Source organism: Micropterus salmoides, unplaced genomic scaffold (assembly GCF_014851395.1).
Source record: "Micropterus salmoides isolate LMB-PRFRI ecotype aquatic unplaced genomic scaffold, ASM1485139v1 Ms_hic_scaffold_2, whole genome shotgun sequence".
In the NCBI taxonomy this organism is placed as follows: domain Eukaryota; kingdom Metazoa; phylum Chordata; class Actinopteri; order Centrarchiformes; family Centrarchidae; genus Micropterus; species Micropterus salmoides.
Genome location: NW_024041150.1, coordinates 52135033 through 52157105, shown reverse-complemented (window position 1 = coordinate 52157105; position 22073 = coordinate 52135033). Strand labels below are relative to the sequence as shown.

At 42.1% G+C, this 22073-nt stretch overlaps 2 protein-coding genes across 2 annotated transcripts in view; one reads left to right on the top strand and one right to left on the bottom strand.

The window, feature by feature from the left end:
* The window catches only part of LOC119912613 (butyrophilin-like protein 2), a 566400-nt gene that overhangs the window by 508670 nt on the left and 35657 nt on the right, over positions 1 to 22073 (bottom strand). The gene's annotated exons all lie outside the window — the stretch shown is intronic.
* Positions 5691 to 20689, top strand: LOC119912730 (zinc finger protein 239-like; the record flags this gene model as incomplete). The annotated part of the gene is made up of 2 exons (XM_038732025.1): positions 5691 to 5741; positions 18842 to 20689. Coding segments are annotated over 2 exons (1026 nt in total), but the record flags the coding sequence as incomplete, so codon positions are not given.

The following is a 22073-nucleotide window of genomic DNA, read 5'->3' as shown; positions in this document are numbered from 1 at the left end:
TGCAAAACCGGAACAGGATGAATAATCACTGAAGCAACTGGCACTTACATTGGCATATTATATTCATAGGTGTCAAACGCTAGGGACATTTTGTCCCCATCACTTTTTTTTAAAGCATAATTTGTTTAAAAAAAACAAACTGAGTGCGGCCAGACAGGTATGATGTGAACCAGTTCAGTGATGTGTTGATGATACCAATGGAGGCTAGACGGTATCAAAGGTAGCAGACAAATCGAGAAGGATGAGTATGGTAAGATGACCAGAATCAGCAGCCATTAGTAGGTCATCGGTGACCTTTATTAGGGCAGTTTCTGTGCTATGGAGAGGCCGAAACCACATTGAAACTGTTTATAGAGGTTATTGTTGATGAGATGATTATGGACCTGCGCAGCAACGTTTTTCTTTTCAAAGATTTTTGAGGTAAATGGCAGGTTGGAGATTGGTCTGAAATTATTTAGGTCGTTGGGATTTGCACCAGGTTTCTTTAGTACAGGGTTAATAGCCGTAGTTTTGAGAGAGGAGGGGACATGAGCAGAAGTAAGAGAGGAGTGGATGATGGTAATTATAAGAGAGAAGAGGGAGGGTAGGCAGATTTTAACTAGGTGGGTAGGGAGAGGGTCAAGGTGGAGGACTTGGATTTCCAGACTAGGTCAGATATTTCAGTGACAGTTGGGAGTAGGAAACTAGATAATAAAGTAGAGTGGGGCAGAGGTAGGTGGATAAAGTGCACTGTTATGTGAGGTGGGCAGCTGTTGATGGATGTTGTCAATTTCCAATCATGTGGACAAACAACGCATGCTCTGTCGAAAGACGGCATCATGTTAAAGTTAGCTAGCTGTACTGGAGAGATTTTTTACTGGCTATAAAACACATAAACAGATGGCTGGCTTCATAAAAACATGGCAAAATCAACAACAGATAATATTCAACCAAAGAAATCTAGCTTAACCTTTACGTGCTTTTCAAGTAAGTTAGCACTGTTTTGTCCACGGACATTCACAGACACGTTACTTAAGGGGAAATCCTCCGTTGCTTTGAGGATTACCCATAATCCTTCCTGGACATTACCTGGAGACCTGGAGTGCTTGAAGTGGGGAAAAAATAGGTGCCAGTACAGTGATTGGTCGGTTCACGACAAGTGACATTGACGAGCTACATTCAGAACACTGCTGCTTGAAAGGCACCCAAGCTTCTCTTCTCCCTCGTCTCTCTCTGCCGACTGAGTTTAGCAGGCAGGTAAGATCAGGAACAGGTGAGTGTCACGTAGCGCCCAGAAAACCTGATATGGAGAGGGCAGAGAAGAGTACCGGCAGCTTGGGAAAAGTCCCGGTACGCAAGAAAATAAAGAGTAAAATGTCGAGGTGCCGGTACCGCATACTGGGGCATTCCGGCCCACTTCAAGCGCTGCTTGGAGAAAAGAAAAGAACTTATTGAAGTAACCAACCTCATTGGAGGGTCCTGAGTGGATGAAACGAGGCCAGAAACCAGAGGGGTCAGCAGCAGCAGCTATGAGCAAACATCCCATAACTCAAACATTTAAAGAGGCATCACCCAATCGTTTGAGGCCGGAATGTGTATCATGTTCACCATCGTAGCTTAGAATGTTAGCATGCTAGCATGAGCTAATTAGCAGTGAGGCTTATGTCATTAGGTCTGCAGGTGTTTGGTCATAAAGTGTTGACTCCCAGGCACTCTTGGCAGACACTGGGCCTTTGTCATTTCCCAAATTTCTGCCTCCTTGATCCTCAATCTTCGAGCATGTGACCTGGAAATCAATCTTAGTGCGCCATCTTGAAGGACATCTCAATTCTTAAAATGCACATGGAGGAGTGAGGAGGCTTGTTGGAGGAGCTATAAGCGAGGATAAATCGGTGTATCCGTTGCAGAAGTTTTTGTCAGCCGCTATGACGTTTAAAAGAGGTGTGACATGCAGCTGGACCAACCCATATATTCATAAGTTGTATAAGTTAAGCCTATTAAAAATAATTAAAACGTGTTCAAACTTTCAGCCCTTCACCATTTGTGTAGTGCCTCATAAAGCGCTGTTCTAACCGCATTCCTTACTGTCATTTCACTTTGATATCACTGATGTTATTGTTGAATGTGATGTGTGGATGGGCAGCAGGATTGTAAAAATTAACATTAAATAGCGGCTGGATGAAGCGCCTCCCCAATGACACAGTGGCAATTTATGCACGAGCCACAGCAACATAAATTACTAATTAAAAATCTCCTGACACGCTGACAGGATTGGTCAGGATCTGATGTTAATTTATGTTCTAAGTTCTTCTAAATATCCAAAAGCTCTCACACACAGTCCAGTTTCATACTGGATAACTGGAGTAAAGCAGCCGTCCTCCTGATCAATGCTGAGCTCCATCAGTCTAAACATGGATTATGGAAGGTGAAAGTTTAATTCTGTTTCCTCTGTCCTGTCAAGTTTATTACTGCAGGTTTTTTCTGTTTTGCCTTGTGATATTTGCTGTGACATTACTGCATGGATGGAAATATTTAACTGACTCACAGCAGCCTCTAATCATCAAAGTAAATTGTTAAGGAATACACTCATAGTAGGCTACATCAATAACACACAAGAAACGATAAATAGTAAATAGTGAGAAATGCCATCACGGAGCCCAAAGTGACCCCTTCACAATGCTTGTTGTGTCCAACCAACTGTCCAAACCACAACATTAATAACAAACATTCAAATGAATGTTTTGAGTAGTAGAGTGTGGTGTGGAGGATTTATATTGTGTACCAGAAAACTTTCAATAAATAAAACATTATTAAAATAATAGTATAAACTGTTGGGTAGTTTAATTTATAACAAAACATCATATTTTATGAACCTTTCATGTGGTTGAGTGTAAATATTTTAATTTGTAAAGTAACTAGTAACTAAAGCTGTCAGATAAATGTAGTGAAGTACAATATTTCCCTCTGAGATGTGGAGTAGAAGTAGAAAGTAAAGTACAAGTACCTGAGTGTTGTACTTGAGTACAGCAGTGGAGTAAATGCAGCTGTTGTGTTGTGATAGAGAATGAGTGCATCTGTTCACGCTGATTTCGATAGCAGATAGCTTATTATAATGTTCATTGGTATCAATCTTAATATTTATTCAGCAGTTCTCAGATGAAGCTCTTCCTTTATGGTTTTTATAATGTTGTTGGAACCAACAACTCATCCTGTTTCACATCAACACACTCACAGCTGGATGGAAAACAAAGAGTTAACAGAGCCTATATAAGCAGCTTCATGATCCTGGATATCCAGGACGGCCATTGTTAGATTTAGTGAGACCAGATCACCCAGACTCAGATAAACTGGCTTCAGGATTCAGGCCCCAGATGTGAGGGAGCAATAAAGATTTATTGCATTTCTGATTTGGATTCCACACACATGGAATCATTTTCATTTGCTGAATCATCATGAAGACGTTCAGAGCCTCTGCTGCTGCTGTTATTCCCTTTTACACTTCTGGAGGAATATTAATATTAGAATTTCCACTTTTACTGTCCATCAGATCGGCCGACCAATCAAAAAGCAGCCTGTTTCTGCCCGGTAACAGACGTCCTCATAGGATCCAGCTGGGGCTCCTCTCTGCTCCACCTGTGAAAGTGAGGGGAACATCCTGGATGATGGAGGAGCTCGGTGGATCTCTGGGTCACCGGCTGGAGGACGGAGGAAGCAGAATGACCCAGAGACAACATGCTGCCTGTGAGGACGTCCCAGCAGAGACACGGAGGGGAGGGTTACACCATCACTATACATCTGTGTCACATAAACATCACATGACACAGCAGTCTTTCTACAACACTTCCTCACTGACATCAGCTTGTTGTGTGGAGACATTTGTCTGTCCAGCTTCCTGTTGGCTGTTTGACTCTAGTGTTAGCGGAAGGTGCTGACTGTGATCAGAGCTACAAGCTGCATTTCAGACACATGTTCTTCAACATTACAAAACATTTTTGTAACTGATGAGACCAAGATTAATCTCCAAATCGCCAAAGTGCTGGAAAGGCCAGAGTGTGGAGAAAGAAAGGAACTGCTTATAATCCGAAGCACAAGCTCATCTGTGAAGCATGGTGGAGGTGATGTCATGGATTAATATTTATTGATGATGTAACTGATGGTGGTAGCAGCAGAATTAATTCAGAAGTGTACAGAATCATTTTGCCTGCCAATTTACAGAGAAATGCATTGAAACTAATCGGGAAGTTTATCATGCAGCAGGACAATGATCCAAAGCACACTGCCAACAAAACAAAGGACTTCATCAGGGGGGAAAATGGAAGGTTTCAGACTGGCCAAGTCAATCACCTGACCTTAATAGAGTCAACAGAGCATGCATTTCACCTCCTTAAGCACCCCTGAAACAAACAAGAACTGAAAGATGTTGCGGTAAAAGCCTGGAATAGCAAATTAAATCACAAATGAAGAATGCGACAGTTTGGTGATGTCGATGGGTCGCAGGCTTGAGGCAGTTATTGCAAGCAAGGGCTATGCCACCAAATATTAAATGTTATTTATTTTAAGATTATTTGTTTCTTTACTTTTGCTCACCTAAGAATGCTGCGGTCTAATACAAACGGTGATATGTCCTAAGTTGTTTAACACATCTAGATGTGAATACCAGGAACTATTGTCTTTTGATCCTAAACCCAAATGTCTTCTGTGAACAACAAAAACAAAGGAATTTGCCTTACCGTACTGTTGGAGTGGATTGTATGTGTGTTTGAGATTTCTTTCTGTTCCTAATATTTAAGCACTGAAATCTCTCTACTCCCACATTCCTGCACATAGTTTGTGGGTCTTCAGAATATATGTCAAATTCTGACTGGACCAAAATCTAAACACAGCAGCTTCCAGTATCTTCTAAATCCTGGTGTGGTGACGTGTGGTTTAACCATAGTCTGTATATTACTGGACAAAGCCAGCCCGCAGATTTGAATGGAGAGCAGTGAAGCCAGTTTTGGACCAATAAAATACTACTACAGGGCTACTTCCTGTTGGCACCAGTGTCTACTGTGCATGATCACGCAGCATAAGCGTGGTTTAATGACAGAGCAACGGCAGAAGCACCGCAATTCTGGTAGCTGCACAGCTTCTCAGTGTGTTTGTCTAACTCATTTTTTCACTGTTTAATCAGCCCACCTACAGGGCTCATCTGCCAAACACCAACGCAGCGTCACTGATGGCCGAATAGTGTTTTTAGATTCACAGAGGGTTTGCAATCTAAGTAATACAGTTACATCTCTCATGTGTGACGGGATGTCACAGGGTTTTGATGTAATTTTTGGGCCTACATGGAACCGTCCATGCAGGCTTTGGTCGGCTTCACTGTTTCAACTGTATCTTACCCCTTTGGGTTTAACTTGACTCTTAATTTATTGTCAGTGGTAATATGATCAGAACAGCTGATTTCAGGACCAATTGATGGCGGGAAACCAACTAACTAAACTTCATCTTCTGCCTGAAATCAAGGAGCCATGTTTCTAAACGGCCTTAGCGACAGTAACTAAGGGGGCGGGGCGGGGCGAGACATCGCGAGAACACTCCGCGGGATCCCGCAGCGCTCCTGTATCTCAGCCTGAAGAGCTCCGAGACCAGAATCCAGACTCAGTCCAGGACAACACGGTCCACCAGTCACAGCGGAGACCTGCAGGACGATGGAGAACCAGAACCCGGACCAGAGGAGCCAAACAGCAGCCTCGTGCTCTGATAGCACCGATGTTCAGGTCAGTGTTCATGACTTCATCACGAGACTAAAGACACGAGGAAGAGTCTCGAGGGTCCGTGTATCATCCGTTCATTCTGTTGTTAGAGATCAGAGCCTGAAAACCCGCTCCAGGGTTTGTGTTGACGTGGTTTGATTTCCAAAGTGTCTCCGTGATTCCTGTTTTCATCTTGAAGAGAGGAAGCTGAAAGAAAAACTCACGAGCGTTTCTCTTTTCTTTGTTTTGGGGTTTCCCGCGCGGTGCAGCAAGCGTTGTGTCGGGAGCGCGCAGAACCAAAAATGAAGCAGTCATTATATTTACTTGTAGGTTCGGGAGTTTATCACAAGTTCCAACAATGTAGGAGAAGAAAACAGTAGAAGGAGATGCCAAATAACAAGAAATAATGACAAAATTACAAATAAATTGGGATAATTCTGATTTATATTGTGTTTTTCTAAATGGAGGCGTTAAAAAAAGCTATTAATCAGGGGAAAGATACCTCACTAGGCAGGGATGGACTAGGATATAAATTATTTAAAATTCTGGAGAAATGATAAAAGAAGTTCTATCCCTTATTTATAATGTGTAAGAGAGTGGATGTCTTCCTAAAAATTGGAAACATGCTCTTATCATTCCAACTGTGAATGTCTTACAGACATTAGTGATAATAGTTCTTACATTAACCTATGTTTTATGCAAAATTATGGCGCGCATGATAACAGACTTTAAAGAAGCAGTTGTAGCAATGTTTCTGGACATTGAAAAAGCCTATGACATGCTTTGGAAGGAGGGGTTGCTAAATGCATTTTATGATGCTGGAATCAGAGGAAGAATGTTAACTGGATTAAGATTTTTTTATGTAACAGGACAATTCAGGTGAGGATGGGAAGTGAATTATCAGGGGAGCATAAGTCCAGTTCTTATTGACCATATATTAGTCAATGGTATGTTTAGTAGAGTGGGAAAAGAATTGTTTGCAGATGATGGGGCCATCTTTCCTACATTTTTGGCCAAATACAAGATGCATTGGAGAAAGTAACTGAATGAAATTAATGACTGGGGCTTTAAAATATCTACAGAAAAAACAAAATACATGATATTTGGACATAAGAGGAAAATGTCAAACCGGATGTTACAAATGTATAATGGGACTATTGAAAGAGTGAAATACTTTAAATATTAGACACATAGTGTTAAAACTCTATAGCTCTGAGTGTGTGTGCTCTATCTAACTGGCTCAGCAGTAGCAGCAGTACCACAGTGAGACAGCAAGGCAGCATCAAAAACACCAGCTAAGGAAAATGAAGAAGCAGAATTAGTGGGGAATTGTGTTACAAAACATACATCAATATAGTCCATCACAGTAAGAATGCCCTGTTTATAGCACACAGCACAAAAGACACCAGCTTATTCCACAAAGTCAGGTTATGGTTAAAATGGCATGATCAGCAGAGGGCATGTCTAGGACACAGAGAGGGCGAGCAGTGCAGACAGAAAACAGACAGGAGTCAAGAAACAGTCATCAGTGATTATCCTTAATCAGTATTAATCATTCTTAATCTTTGTACATTACATGAACTCAAATCTTGCTAACTGAGCATCATACTTCAGTTTAGCACTGAACTAACAAATGCAATCCCTGAATACTTTGTTTTAATTGTTGTCAGACACCTGTGCTCCTTCTCACACAACTGAAAAACATTTGGTCTGATGGAGGTTGCAGTTGCAACCCTGAGTAGCTACAGCTTCAAGATGGGCATCAGTTAGTAAGCCTGGACCTGTACTTTTCACCTCATAGTTGAGAAAACAATCTCACGCAGATATCTGCTTCCAAAAGGGCACATTACCTGACTGAACACTTGGACAGTTCTGGGAAGGATGGAGATAAAGGAAGTCTCTGAAATAGTCCAATAAGATCTACTTTTCCCTCTGCCTCCCTGAGTGTGGTTTTCAGTTCAGTGTTACACTGCAAGTCACAAAGCGCCATTTGCAACAGACAACAAACATGAAATGTTCATATTTCAAGAACTTGCTTCACAGTGCCTGTTGGTGTATAATGCAGTGCAGCACCTGCCTTTTCCTCTTCTAACTTTCTCTGTACCAGCGCCATCAGTCCGTTAATGCCTTCCAGTCGGCTCCGTGGCAATCCAGTGTCACTTTGAACTTCTCATTAATAGCCTACTCCTGATGAAAATTGCGATCGGTTTTATCTGTGATTTCATCGGGCGCCACAGAGTATGCAGTGAAATCTTTAACTTTATCACATTACTCATCATAAAGGTGACTTGTAACTAGCTGATCCGCTCCGCCACCGTGTTTGTCGATCGCGCTTATAGTTATATTGTTGAACTTGTTCTTATTTTCTGCACATAAAATATCTGCAACTTTTAACACACACTGCCCTTCATTGGTGATTAATTCACTAACCACATAACATAACTTCAGTTTCAGCATCCTTCTTGGCGTTAAATACTTTGCTGTGATGTAAATCTTCTCTGTAGCTGCGTGGCTGTTGTCCTCTCGTCTCCCTGGTAACCTACTTCTCGCTCGTTCCTCTCCGTGTTTAGTCCAGTAATGACACTTGATATATTATATTCCTTTAAAACGGTAACTTTTCCGTTGCATATCAGGTAGCTTTTCTATAAAACTCCACAAAAACAGCCTAGCGTACTGCTTTGTCCATCTTTCTTGAAACAGCCTGTGTTTATCATCCACCTTTTGGCATAACACCATTTTGATGTGGACAGCAGCATCTTTCTTCTTCAGCCTACAGCGGGCATTTGAGGCCACCTTACCTTTCACCTTAGCCATGACACACGAAATGCATTTAAAACGTTTTTATTTATTTTTTTATTATTTCAAATTGTTAGCTCGAATTGGTGTTAAACAGCTATAAAATTTAATTAAATTAAATAATTTGACCGGACAGATTTTGTAATCACCTCGCGGGCCAGACCGAGGGGGAGGGAGGGCCAGATGTGGCCCGTGGGCCTGGAGTTTGAGACCCCTGTCCTAAGGTGTGTGGCTAGGCGTGATTGGGGGGCTGATAGTGAATCTATGACGATGATATAGAGTATATGGGTCAGCAGCCCCTTCAGTGATTAGCCAACTTGATAGTCCAAGCAAAACCCCTTGAAGTATGTAGTGGGCCGTTTCGTACAACTCCAATACCGACACTACTAATAGGAAAGAGGAGGAAAGAGTTCAAATTAATTTACAGTATGCGTCGCCGAAATAATAAATAGGTCAGTAAAAGAAATGTGGCGAAAGGGAGAGCATATTACTCAGTACAAAGAATTGTAGAGAAAGGAAAATGTGCTTTTAGATGTAAGTGAAGAGAGAGAGAGAGTAGTTTTATCCAGATTGATGTTTTGGCATTGTGGGCTGGTGCTGACTGGTAAACATCCTGATGGAAAATGTGAATGTGGAGACAAGAAAATGGTGAAGCATGTATTAGTTCATTGTAGAAAGTACTTTCGTCAAAGGAAGAAATTGTTCAGAGACCTGGGAGGAATTGGAGAAACTATATTTAGCATAGCACTCTACTTAATTTGGATTGTTGGAACAAAATGAAGAAACTGATCCTACCTACATGAAACTGGATTATACAGAAGGATATAGACAATCACCACTAACTAAGATGTGAATAACCAACAGTAGAGGGCAGCAATACGCCATGGACACGTCTAATCTGCTGGAAACAAGAAGAAGAGGAGTTTTTCACAGCGACAAACAGCAATATTATTCTCTGAAATATTGTCATGAATGTTTCAGCTCTAAATAGTATTTTTGGAGATTCTTTATAGAGATCAGAGTCAGTCTAGAGTTTAGTTTTCCTCCACTGGTCCAGCTGGTGGAAGTTTTCCTATTTAAAATATTTCCACACTGCAGACATGCACAAATTAGCCATGTCCTGTCATAAACGGAGAGCAGTTTGTGACACGCGGCCATCCATCGTCAACCACTTATCCTGCGTACAGGGTCACGGGAGCTGGAGCCAGTCACAGCTGACATCGAGCGAAAGGCGGGGTACGCACTGGACTGGTCGCCAGTCCATCGCAAGGCCACACATAGACAAACAACCACTTGTGTGGAAATATAATTCACTCAGGATCTAGTGGCGTCTTCTTACTTAGTTTCAGTTTCCAGTGTTGGCAATATAAGGCCCATTGGCTCGCCTCTTGAGGGCTCGCTCTTAAACTCTGGGGGTTTGCTTAGGGACCATCAATACATTACTGTTATAAAAGCCATGTGGAAAAATCTATTTTTTTCAAAAGCGTCAATGTCATGTGACCTAATGACTCCACCCAATGCCGAATTGTACTAATACATTGGGTAAACGTGACACCCCCCTCCATATAAAATTATAGTGCATTTTTTATTATATAGATATCTATTCATTTTTTTTTTTTTTTGAAAAACAGCTTGTTTTGTTTCAGCAGTCCCCGAAACAGAAGCTATTGGGGGGGTGGGGGGGACCTCCAAGTTCTTCTTTTCCCAGGGCCTCCAAATCACTAAAACCGCCACTGAATACTGATATGGTTCTTGTATCGTAATTCAGCCTAATTTTACCGGGATATGATATTTGGTAGATATTGCCCAGCCCTAGTTGGGTCTGATGTTCTGCGTGCTTGTGTGCTGAAGCTGAGGTGGGCGTAGTGTGACGACCAGCAGGCAGAGTGAACTCCTTTTGTGGGTTTTTGTTTTCTTTAGTTCTTTCACAGCCAAGCTTAACTTTCCTGTGTTTGAAATGTTTAGTCCTAAATATGTATTGTATATGATGCTTTGCATGTTTGTCAGTAATAAAAGGTAAGTAAATAAGTTGGAGGGTAACCCTTTCTATTGGCTGGTTGTTGAGAGTGGAGAATTTAACCACCAGTTTCTTTTGTTTTGGAGGGGTTGAGGTCAAGACAGTTCTAGCACCACTCAGAAAAACTGTCCATCTCAGTCTGTAGTAGGGCTGAAACCATTCATCAATTAAATTGAATACTAAAATGCATCAATGCAAATTCTTTGCATCAAGGCTTTGTTTAATCCATAAAACTATATAGCACTCTGTTTCGCACGGACATTTATTACTGTCACACATCGTGCGATGTGGAGGATGAGAGAAAATAGCAATTTATGAAGAAGAAAGGCGTCCAAAGTATGGGATTATTTCAAGCTAAAAGAAAACAACTCTGTAATGTCAGTCTGTCACCCGTAAAATGAAACTTGTGTCGCCTCGGCGACAGCACTTGATCAGAAAGCACCCAGTGTTCTGCCAGCGGACCACAGACAAGGAAACATTAACAGAAACTTAAGCATTTAACTGAAATCATGATTGATTGTTGAGTTGAAGTCTAGCAAGCCGCAGTCCTCAGCTGAAAATGTGCGCACGCGCGTTTTGTTGTTCTCCTGGTTGGGCCGTGAGTTTGGTGGAGCTGCACCTTTAGTATAACTTGTATGTACTGTTGGATCTGTGTGCTGAACTTTAGCATTAGACAGACCAAACTGATGGAACTAACTTCTGTCTCACTAACACCTCAAATTCTGTATCAAAGAAACTCTTTCCCATCTTTTTTCACATGTCAGACCATGTTTCCCTTATTTCAGCCATTATGAGTCTCTGAGCCGGCTGCGTTTGTCGTGATCAAAGAGTTATTTCTTCCCCCCTCCACGTCGGTAAACAGCACCTCGATCTTGCACTTACTTAAGTATGTTGTTGTTTTGCAGCAGGATTGGCTGTTGTAATGGGGACCGTAGGAGGTGATGCTGCCGTATTCATGGTCATATGCATTGTAATTTATGGGCGGAAGCAATGTGGGGTATGTGGCTCGTGCATGTGCGCTCAATTTCATAAACACGTCATAGACTGTATATAAGAAGTGGACGTAGTCATCATGACGTCACCCGTTAGTTTGTGGACTGCCGTTTTGAAGCCTCGAGTTTGGCCGATAGGGCGCCGCCATGTTTTTTTGCAGCCGGCGGCACCGGACATGACCATATTTGGACGAGCTTGGTGCATCTGTATTTCACCTTTCATTTTAACCTGGCTGATAATTTTATCTAGCGAACAACTGGCTTAAAACTAAATGTACTCGCCAGAGAAAGTGAACAGCCAATCCAAATAAGCTTTTTCAACGGAGCTGGTTAAATTTACTGTGCCTTAGGTACAGTACCTCTAGCCTGATGTCGCTATGGTAACGACCTGTCAATCACAGATTGTCCCGCCCTGAAGCATCCTCTGCTTTATGGTCTATTTTCCTCTAAATGGGAATATAATTTACTAAATGAATCATGTTGGATTGAAGATGACTTGAAATTAACGTTTGAGACCATAAACTCATCAGGAAAGTGTTTACTGAGGCAATAAATCAGCTGAGAAGTAGGGTCATTTTACCAATATTTCTATTGGTAAATAGAACCGTTTTTCACTTTTACAGTAACATATCTATTACTGTAAATATGTAATTCAGAATGCAGTACATGCATTAGTTTTTTTAAACCTACACAAGTACTAATGATTCAATCCAGACAGACAGTAATTACAAAATTTCTAATTCTTTATTTAAACATTTGTAAAACTTAAAGAGCTTTTAGGTGTTTTCCCTCTCCTTTTATTGAGTTATCTCTTTTTTTTGTGTGCATGTAACAGGTTTGCAAAGTGAAAAAGCTCAAAGTCCAGCCCAAAGGGAGTTCCCATCTCCCACAGAAAGCTCTGCTCTGAACCTCTTGAAAACAGCTCGTTTGTAGTCCAGCCCTTCACTTCCTTTACTTGTGACGTCACAATGAAAACGCGTCATAAAGCTTGCCAAGCGGCTAGCGGGGTTAGGCACGCCCTCAAACCAAGCTAGTCTGAGCGGAGGCCCTTTGGCTCGACTCGCCTTAGTCTGAGTTTCCATTGTAGAAATGTTGCACCTGTACCTGCTTCCAGGTACTTTTTTTCGTATCACCTCACCTCCATCAAGGTCCCAAGCGAGCTGAGGGAAACTAAAATGTAACGTGAAAACACGACAGACTGCTGATTGGTCAGAGAGAATATTCACTGCATCATCATTGCTGTGCTACAGACAGAGGCCAGCAACAGGAAGTTTTATATTTTACAGTTTTCATACATTATTTCATCACTAAATCCACTTCTGAGAAGTTTTGAGGTGAGAAATCAGCTCAGTTGAGGAGCTCCACAAGTGGCTGCGGGGGAAGCCTGTGCCAACCCATGGGAGGAGCGTGTGAGGCCGGCCAGCCGCCCGCTCACAGAGCCCTCTGCTCCCGCCGTCACACAGACCGCTGCAGCAACAACGGCAGAGGAAAACACAGCTGGAAGGTTTTCATACCGCTTATCTGTCTTTACATTCTGAGGAAGGTTGAAACATTTTATCTTAAAAAAGAGTGTGGATCGCTGCTGTGTGTCGCATTGAACATTACGTCGCAGCCGTTGTGTGTGGCGTCGCTATGACTACAATCTACGTACCATCTGCAATAGAAAACGGAGCAGGGTGGAGTCGAGTCTATCGATTTGTGCTATGGTAGCATTTTTCTGCAAGGCAGCATTGGTTGTGGACTTTGTTTTGGATCACACTACCTTGTTTCTTACGACCCGCCCTTCTCTGCTTCTGATTGGCTAGTAGTCCTTACCTGGGAACTGCGCATGTGCAACTCCCAACAAAGATTTTGTACCAGTAAGATGCATTACTTTGTAGCTCGAGCGGAGCGTAGGGTGAAAAGAGGAGCTGCAGCAATGTGCAGTATGAGAAAAATATGGTGTTTTTAAATTAAGCCATGTAAACCTGTTCTGGTACAACCCCTAATTAAGATTTTGAACCTGAAAATGAGCAGAATACCACCTCTTTAATGCACTTTACAAGAAATGTTATTTTCAGAAATTCATTTAAAAGGAAATTAAGTTAATAAAGTTAATAAAATAAGTTATATTACCTTATTTTGAAAACCTAACGTTGTCATTTATGTACCTTTTTGTAAACGTCTTTTAAGGAACATCTCATGAGCTCTGGTTTCCATCAAGTGCATGAGACATTAAATAGCGAAAGTGAAAGGAGTTGGTTACCTGGCTGAGAAGGTGGAGGTGTGCAGCCTGTCTCATGCAGCTCTTTATCTAACAGCTCACTGTGTCTGCTGCTCCTGACTGCTTCATTACTCACTGCTATATTTCAAACTGGTCCACTGTCAGAAAACTGTTTTGATGAATAAGAACAGTCAGCGCTAATCTAACTTACAGATTGTATTTCCTGAGACGGCTTCAAAATAAAAGTCAACTTGTGTGTTGCCAGTTAAATGCTTTTAATATGAAGATGCAGCAGCAGGAAATGTTCAGATTGCTACATTTTCAGTCACATCTGTTACTGAGTAAATCTTATGACCACTTATAACGCAAAGTACAATTCTTTAAACAAAACTTAATTAAGTAAAGGTAAAATTGTCATTTATTATTTTTTACATACTGCACTCTGCGCATGTGTTGGTGTCTGTACCTGTCGTAAGCTCCGTCTTAAACCGGACTCTTATCCAGTTTTAATCCACACTTTTTCGTTACATTTTTTATATCCTTTTTATTTAACTTAAGTTTTACGTGGGTTAAGGACACGTCTGTCCTGACATGGATTTTAAGCTAGATGACGCTAAAAACGCTATCAAGGCAACTGACAATAACAAAGCTCCGGCGGCTATGCTAGCCGAGATAACTCTGCCCCATGAGGACTGCGCACTCCTTAAGAAAGCGAACAAAAAGATTGCTGACCTTATGGAAGACATCCGACGACTTTCAGAGGAACTCTAAGAGAGATTCCCTGCTGACTGGCTTTATGGATGTAGCTTCAGTACAAGCCAAACAGATTGTTTCTCTTAGCGCAACCGCTAACATCCAGGACACCGTGTTTTGGGACCCCTCTAGCCTTCCCAGGCTTTCATCCTGCTCGACTCCGAAGCATCAGTCAACCTGGGCTGAAGAGGTGGTCCGTGGCTGCAAGAGAGGCTCGGATGGGGCTGCCTCTCCTCCGCACATCGGCCTCTCCAACTGCTATGCAGCCCTGTTTGATGACACTCCGGGTCCATCCAGCGGATGCACCTGCGGCTTCGAGTCTCCCTGATACGGATCTCTTTCGGCGCACAGTGCCTGCCAACACTGTTGCATCTCCTCCACCGGCTACATCTCCCGCGCTGGGCCGCCGGCCTGCCGCTGGGCCTGATCGGCGGCCGTCATCCCGGTCAAAAACCTCCGCTTCCCAACGTAGGATCCTGAAGGAGGCTGTGCTCAGACGCTCTGGAGGCCGTATCTACCCTGCACCGTCGGGTAGCCCTTCTCTCAGGTCTGTCACTGCTACTCCAACACAACACTCGGCAGCTCACACACTCCATCCTCAGTCCGCACGCAGTGTTGAAGCAGATTCTGCTCAGTCCTGCTCTGGAACCCCACAACCGGCATCTCCTCGTCCTCTTTTCTCCCCAACCACACTAATAATTGGTGACTCCATAACCAGAAACCTCAGTTTCTTTAACGCTATCACTCACTGTTTCCTCGGTGCCACCACGGCAGACATTTTAAAAAAACTCCAGGACCTGATGCCGTCGCTCCCGTCCTCCATCACATCCATGTCCATGTGGGAACAAATGACACAGCTCTTCAGCAGTCTGAGCTGACAAAATCAGATTTTAACCGTCTTTTTAACTTTTTAAAGCAGTGCGGAAAGTCTTGTTTTTATCTCTGGTCCCATTCCCACAGTTGGTTGCGGTGCTGGCCGCTTCAGTTCACTCCTTGGCCTCCACGACTGGCTCCAGTCCGCCTGCAGGGCTCATCGTGTGTGTTATGTGGATAATTTTAATATTTTCTGGCAAAGAATGTCTCTTTGAAGAATGACGGACTTCACCCAAACAAACGGGGCTCAGAAATGTTAGCTGCGCACATACAGCATGTGGTTTGGTCCACACATGACTTACGTGAATGACTAATCATTCATGCAGCACACCTGGACACACCACCACTCACAGAACAGATCTCTGCCTCACTGCCACAAACAACTGTCTCCACCTGCTGGCATGTAAAGCTGTCTGCTCCCAGTGCTGTTCCAAAAGACTTCTATTCCTGTCATCATCACGCATAGACCAGTAAACCGAAATGTGCACATCCCACACAGAAATATTAGTAATCTCTTAAGGATTAGGACAACTGCACCAACTCCAGCACCCAGAACAAACTCATTTAAAATGGCTCTCTTCAATGTGAGATCTCTGTCACGTAAGACTTTTATCTTAAATGATTTTATCTTGTGTGCAAATCTAGATTTTATGTTTTTAACTGAATCATGGTTGCAAATGAATGACTATAGCCAGCTAGCTGAACTGTGTCCGCCTCAATATGATTGTTTTAGTTAACCGAGGGTCAGTGGTCGTGGGCTAGTGAGCGTGTATAGGGAAAATTTAAAATGTCATCAAGTACGCTGTGATGAATTTAACTCCTTTGAAGTTCTCACTCTTAAAGTTGGAGGGCTGCAACCTCATATTTGTTATAATTTATCGCCCCCCAAAACCGCCTGGAGGATTTTTATCAGAACTTCCTGAATTTTTATCTACTCTGGTTTTAAATTATGACAGAATGACGATTTTAATATTCAAGTTGATGACCCCACCAATGTTAATGCAACTGACTTTTTAAATATGGCCACTTCTTTTAACTTCAAACAACATGTCCGTGGGGCAAACACATAACCGTGGTCATACACTGGACTTGGTTTTTACCCTGGGTGTCAGCATTTCCTCTGTGGAATTAGTGGACATGACCATATCTGACCACAGATGTATTGTTTTTAGCTGCGATTCGCCTGTTACTCACGCCGCCTCACCAAGCTCCGTGTGCTCTCGCATCTTTAATGAACAAAGTGTTTCAAAGTTTTGCACATTCTTTCAGAGCCAAAGCCAACACCTGTCTGATTCCAACACCAACAATCTGGTCGATCACTTCAATCATATCTGCTTGTCGTCACTAAATATTACTGCTCCTCTAAAGGTTAGGCCTACGTCTAAAGCTAGTAAGCAACCCTGGATAAATGACAGCATTCGCAGCCTAAAAAGGGAATGCAGGAAAGCAGAGCGCAGATGGAAAAAATCCAGTCTCCAAGTCCATTACCTCAGTCTGAAGGATTTATTAATTACCTACAATAACATGGTTAAGGATGCGAGAACACACTATTTTTCTGAACTCATTACTACACATAAACACAATCCCAGGTTTCTGTTTAAGACTGTGGATCAGCTGGTAAACCCAACCCCTCCTTGTGCCTCAGCTGGAAGTAATGATGACTGTGAATTGTTTTTATCTTATTTTACCAATAAGGTGGTGTCAATCAGAGCCTCTATTACCCCTGCGGCCTCTTACTCAGAGGTTCCTCACCAGCAACAACAGAGTTTTAACCCATCGACTTGTCTGAGCTTTTAAAAACCGTATCACAAATGAGTGTCCTCCAGCCCACTTTATGTAATACCTACAAAGTTTTTACTGAAAGTAACAGATTCTGTTGGCCCCCATTTGATCTCTGTTTTCAACAGCTCCCTATCTACTGGTTGTGTCCCTGATTATTTAACGGCTTGCGTGAACCCACTTTTAAAGAAACCTGGTTTAGAACGTTCCCTCCCACATAATTTTAGATCAATTTCAAAACTGCCTTTTATTGCAAAGATTCTAGAAAGAATTGTGTCCAAACAGCTGCTCACGGTACTGGAAAATAACAAATTATTTGAAAAGTTTCAGTCTGGTTTTAGGAAGTACCACAGCACTGAGACTGCCCTGCTTAAAGTCACCAATGACCTTTTAATGTCTGCTGATGAAGGCATGTGCTCAGTCCTGGTACTCCTGGACCTTAGCGCTGCTTTTGACACCATTGATCACAACATCATGTTAGACGGACTGAGGCACTGGGTGGGGATCTCTGGTACTGCCCTAGAATGGTTTTCATCCTACCTGTCAAATAGGAAGTTTTGTGTGTCTGTAAACAACTATGTCTCCTCATTCTGTCCAGTTAAATATGGTGTGCCTCAGGGGTCGGTCTTAGGAACCATTTTGTTTTCCTTGTATCTGCTTCCCCTTGGACATATTATCCATAAACATGGCATTTCTTTTCATATTTATGCTGATGACACACACAAATATACTTGCCCGTCAGATCCACAGACCCTGGAATGCTGAGTTCACTTAACAACAATAATTTCCTCCAGCTGAACTCAGACAAAACAGAAATCCTGGTCATTGGGTCCCAGCAGATGGCAAATCAAATACTGCCATCTGCTGGTTCCCTAGTAAATCACATTAAGCCTGTGGCAAAGAACCTTGGTGTCTGGTTTGATAGTAATTTAAATTTTGAGCAGCACACCACAAAGCTTGTTCAATCATGTTTTTATCAACTTAGAAATAAAGCTAAAATTCGATCTATGTTAACTTTTAAGGACACCGAGACCATTTTACACGCCTTCATCTCATCACGCCTGGATTATTGCAACAGCCTTTTCACCTGTTTAACCCAAAAATCTATAAAATCCAACTCTTCATGGCCTCTCGCCTTGTTATGTTTCTGACCTTTTAGTCCCATACACACCAGCACGTACCTTGAGATCCTCGGGCAGAGGTCTGTTGTCTGAAAACTAAAGGGGACAGAGCGTTTGCTGTCAGGGCCCCGAGGCTCTGGAACAGCCTGCCCGAGGAAATCAGGTCAGCTGAGTCAGTGAACTCTTTTAAGTCCCTTCTTAAAACATACTTTTATAGGAGAGCTTTTCCCGATCTTATTTGACTTTATTTTATCCCTTTTTATTTGATTGTATTTTACTAATTTTATATTTATCTTAAACGTGTATTTTAGTCTTTTCAATGTTTTCATGCTTTTATCTTGTATTGTTTTTGTATTATTGTCTCTTGGGTATTATTGTCTTTACACTTGTAAAAGCACTTTGTAACTTGTTTTTGAAAAGTGCTCTACAAATAAAGATTATTATGACTGACTATGTAAGACAGTACATACTCACTATGTGGTACATAAGTTAAGTGGGTGATTTCAAAGATGAGCTCTAATGTCATTTTTGGTTTTAGATAGCTTGCTCCACCATGACATCTCACTTACTGTGTTTCTCTGTTGATATAGAGAAGAAGAGATGGACTCAAACGTCATCACTGTCTGCACTGTGACAAATCCTTCGCAACATCTGGATATTTGAAGATTCATCAAAGAGTTCACACTGGAGAGAAACCGTACAGCTGTGACCTGTGCGGGGAAGCTTTCACTACATCAGGTGCCCTAAAAAACCACAGACGTGTTCACACTGGAGAGAAACCTCACTGGTGTGAACAGTGTGGGAAAACTTTCACTCGAGCAGGTCACCTAAAAATCCACCAACGTGTTCACACTGGAGAGAAACCTCACTCGTGTGAACAGTGTGGAAAAACTTTCACCACATCAAGTCACCTAAAAAACCACTTACGTGTTCACACTGGACAGAAACCGTACTGGTGTGAACAGTGTGGAAAAACTTTCGCTCTGTCAGGTGACTTAAAAACCCACCAACGTGTTCACACTGGAGAGAGACCGCACTGGTGTGATCAGTGTGGAAAAACTTTCACTACATCAAGTAACCTACAAAACCACCAACGTGTTCACACTGGACAGAAACCGTACTGGTGTGAACAGTGTGGAAAAACCTTCGCTCTATCAGGTCACCTAAGAAAGCACCAACTTGTTCACACTGGAGAGAAACCTCACAGGTGTGAACAGTGTATAAAAACTTTCACTCGATCATGTCACCTAAAAACTCACCAACGTGTTCACACTGGAGAGAAACCGTACTGGTGTGAACAGTGTGGAAAAGATTTCACTCGATCAGGTGACCTAAAAATCCACCAACGTGTTCACACTGGAGAGAAACCGTACTGGTGTGAACAGTGTGGAAAAACTTTCACTCAATCAGGTAACCTAAAAATCCACCAACGTGTTCACACTGGTGAGAAACCTTACTGGTGTGAACAGTGTGGCAAATCTTATACAAACAGGAGAACTCTTAGAAGACACAAATGCATACACAAAGCATTTAAAGTAAGCACAGTGAGCATTGTACAATCCTGAGTCAAATTCCTCATGTGTACACACATCTGGCAAAGAAAGCTGATTCTGATCATTTTGACATTTGTCACAGAGCCGAGCTAGCAATTAAATTGCAGTAGCCAGATTTTAACCAGTAGAGGGCAGTCACTGTATTTTTATAGCACTATATGTAATTCAAATCGTTTACTTACTGATAGCTGGGTTGTGGCCGTAACGTTAACACACACTCAGCGCTACTGGCAAATGTAAATGCCAATTACTATCTGTGACACGTCCCTTTCTAGCTTTACAGAAACACAAACATATACCATAGACTGTATCTAAAAAAACATATATGGAGACAAATAGCATTGCATTTTCTGTTTCATGGAAACTTAAAGTAATCCCTATTCCCTGACTTTTCTAAATGTACCTGTAATCTGACTGTCTTTTTTTCTTGTACTGTAACTAAATACAGTTACGTTTTTTGTATCCTCATTACCTAATCCGTTACTCCCCCACCCTGAGGGAAAATCCGGGAGGTCACTAATGGAAAAGTTGGATGACAGTTTCTTGGTATACAACGGACCTGCAAGAACTCCCAGAGCATAAACGACGATGGGTGAGAGCTAACTCTGACAACCTAAGCCAGTTTAGTGAATCACAACCTGACTGTGGCTAGGAGAACCTGATACCACTGTCTTTTAAGGAACATCTCATGAACTCTGGTTTCCATCAAGTGGAACTCAGGACTTGAAAGACGAAGGACAGAGAGACTGACTATGCTATGCTGAATTTAAACGTATATTAATTGATAAATTATGTGTCCATAACCACATATTAAATAACGTGAGGTTTTAAGTTAACATGCTGAACTGGCTGCAGGACTGTGGAATAAATATTGCCCCAAATGTATTGTAGCTGTGTGAAAACGTTTTATGTGTGGAAGTATTTTGTATTTTTAAGAATTTTTGAATGTGTGGAAATGCAAACCAAACCCCCAGTTACAAGTACTTTTCTCCCACACATCCTACTGAATAACCAATGGGGATGCTCTGCTTAACATGGTACAGACGTGCTCAAATTTGTTGGTACCCCTCCACAAAAAACGAAGAATGCACAATTTTCTCTGAAATAACTTGAAACTGACAAAAGTAATTGGCATCCACCATTGTTTATTCCACATTTAATAGAAATCAGACTTTTCTTTTGATTGTTTATTCAACATAATATTGTAAATAATAAAACAAATGAAAATGGCATGGACAAAAATGATGGGACCGCTAACCTAATATTTTGTTGCACAACCTTTAGAGGCAATCACTGCAATCAAACGTTTTCTGTAGCTCTCAATGACACCTCTGCACCTGTTAACAGGTAGTTTGGCCCACTCTTCCTGAGCAAACTGCTCCAGCTGTCTCAGGTTTGATGGGTGCCTTCTCCAGACTGCAAGTTTCAGCTCTTTCCATAGATGTTCGATAGGATTCAGATCAGGACTCATAGAAGGCCACTTCAGAATAGTCCAACGTTTTGTTCTTATCCATTCTTGGGTGCTTTTAGCTGTGTGTTTTGGGTCATTATCCTGTTGGAGGACCCATGACCTGCGACTGAGACAGAGCTTTCTGACACTGGGCAGTACGTTTCGCTCCAGAATGTCTTGATAGTCTTGAGATTTCATTGTGCCCTACACAGATTCAAGGCACCCTGTGCCAGGCGCAGCAAAGCAGCCCCAAAACATAACCGAGCCTCCTCCATGTTTCACTGTAGGTATGGTGTTCTTTTCTTTGAAAGCTTCATTTTTTCGTCTGTGAACATAGAGCTGATGTGACTTGCCAAAAAGCTCCAGTTTTGACTCATCTGTCCAAAGGACATTCTCCCAGAAGGATTGTGGCTTGCCAATATGCATTTTAGCAAATTCCAGTCTGGCTTTTTAATGTTTTTCTTTCAGAAGTGGAGTCCTCCTGGGTCTTCTTCCATGGAGCCCACTTTCGCTCAAAAAGCGACGGATGGTGCGATCAGAAACTGACGTACCTTCACCTTGGAGTTTAGCTTGTATCTCTTTGGCAGTTATCCTTGGTTCTTTTTCTACCATTCGCACTATCCTTCTGTTCAATCTGGGGTCGATTTTCCTCTTGCGGGCGCGCCCAGGGAGGTTGGCTACAGTTCCATGGACCTTAAACTTCTTAATAATATTTGCAACTGTTGTCACAGGAACATCAAGCTGCTTGGAGATGGTCTTGTAGCCTTTACCTTTACCATGCTTGTCTATTATTTTCTTTCTGATCTCCTCAGACAACTC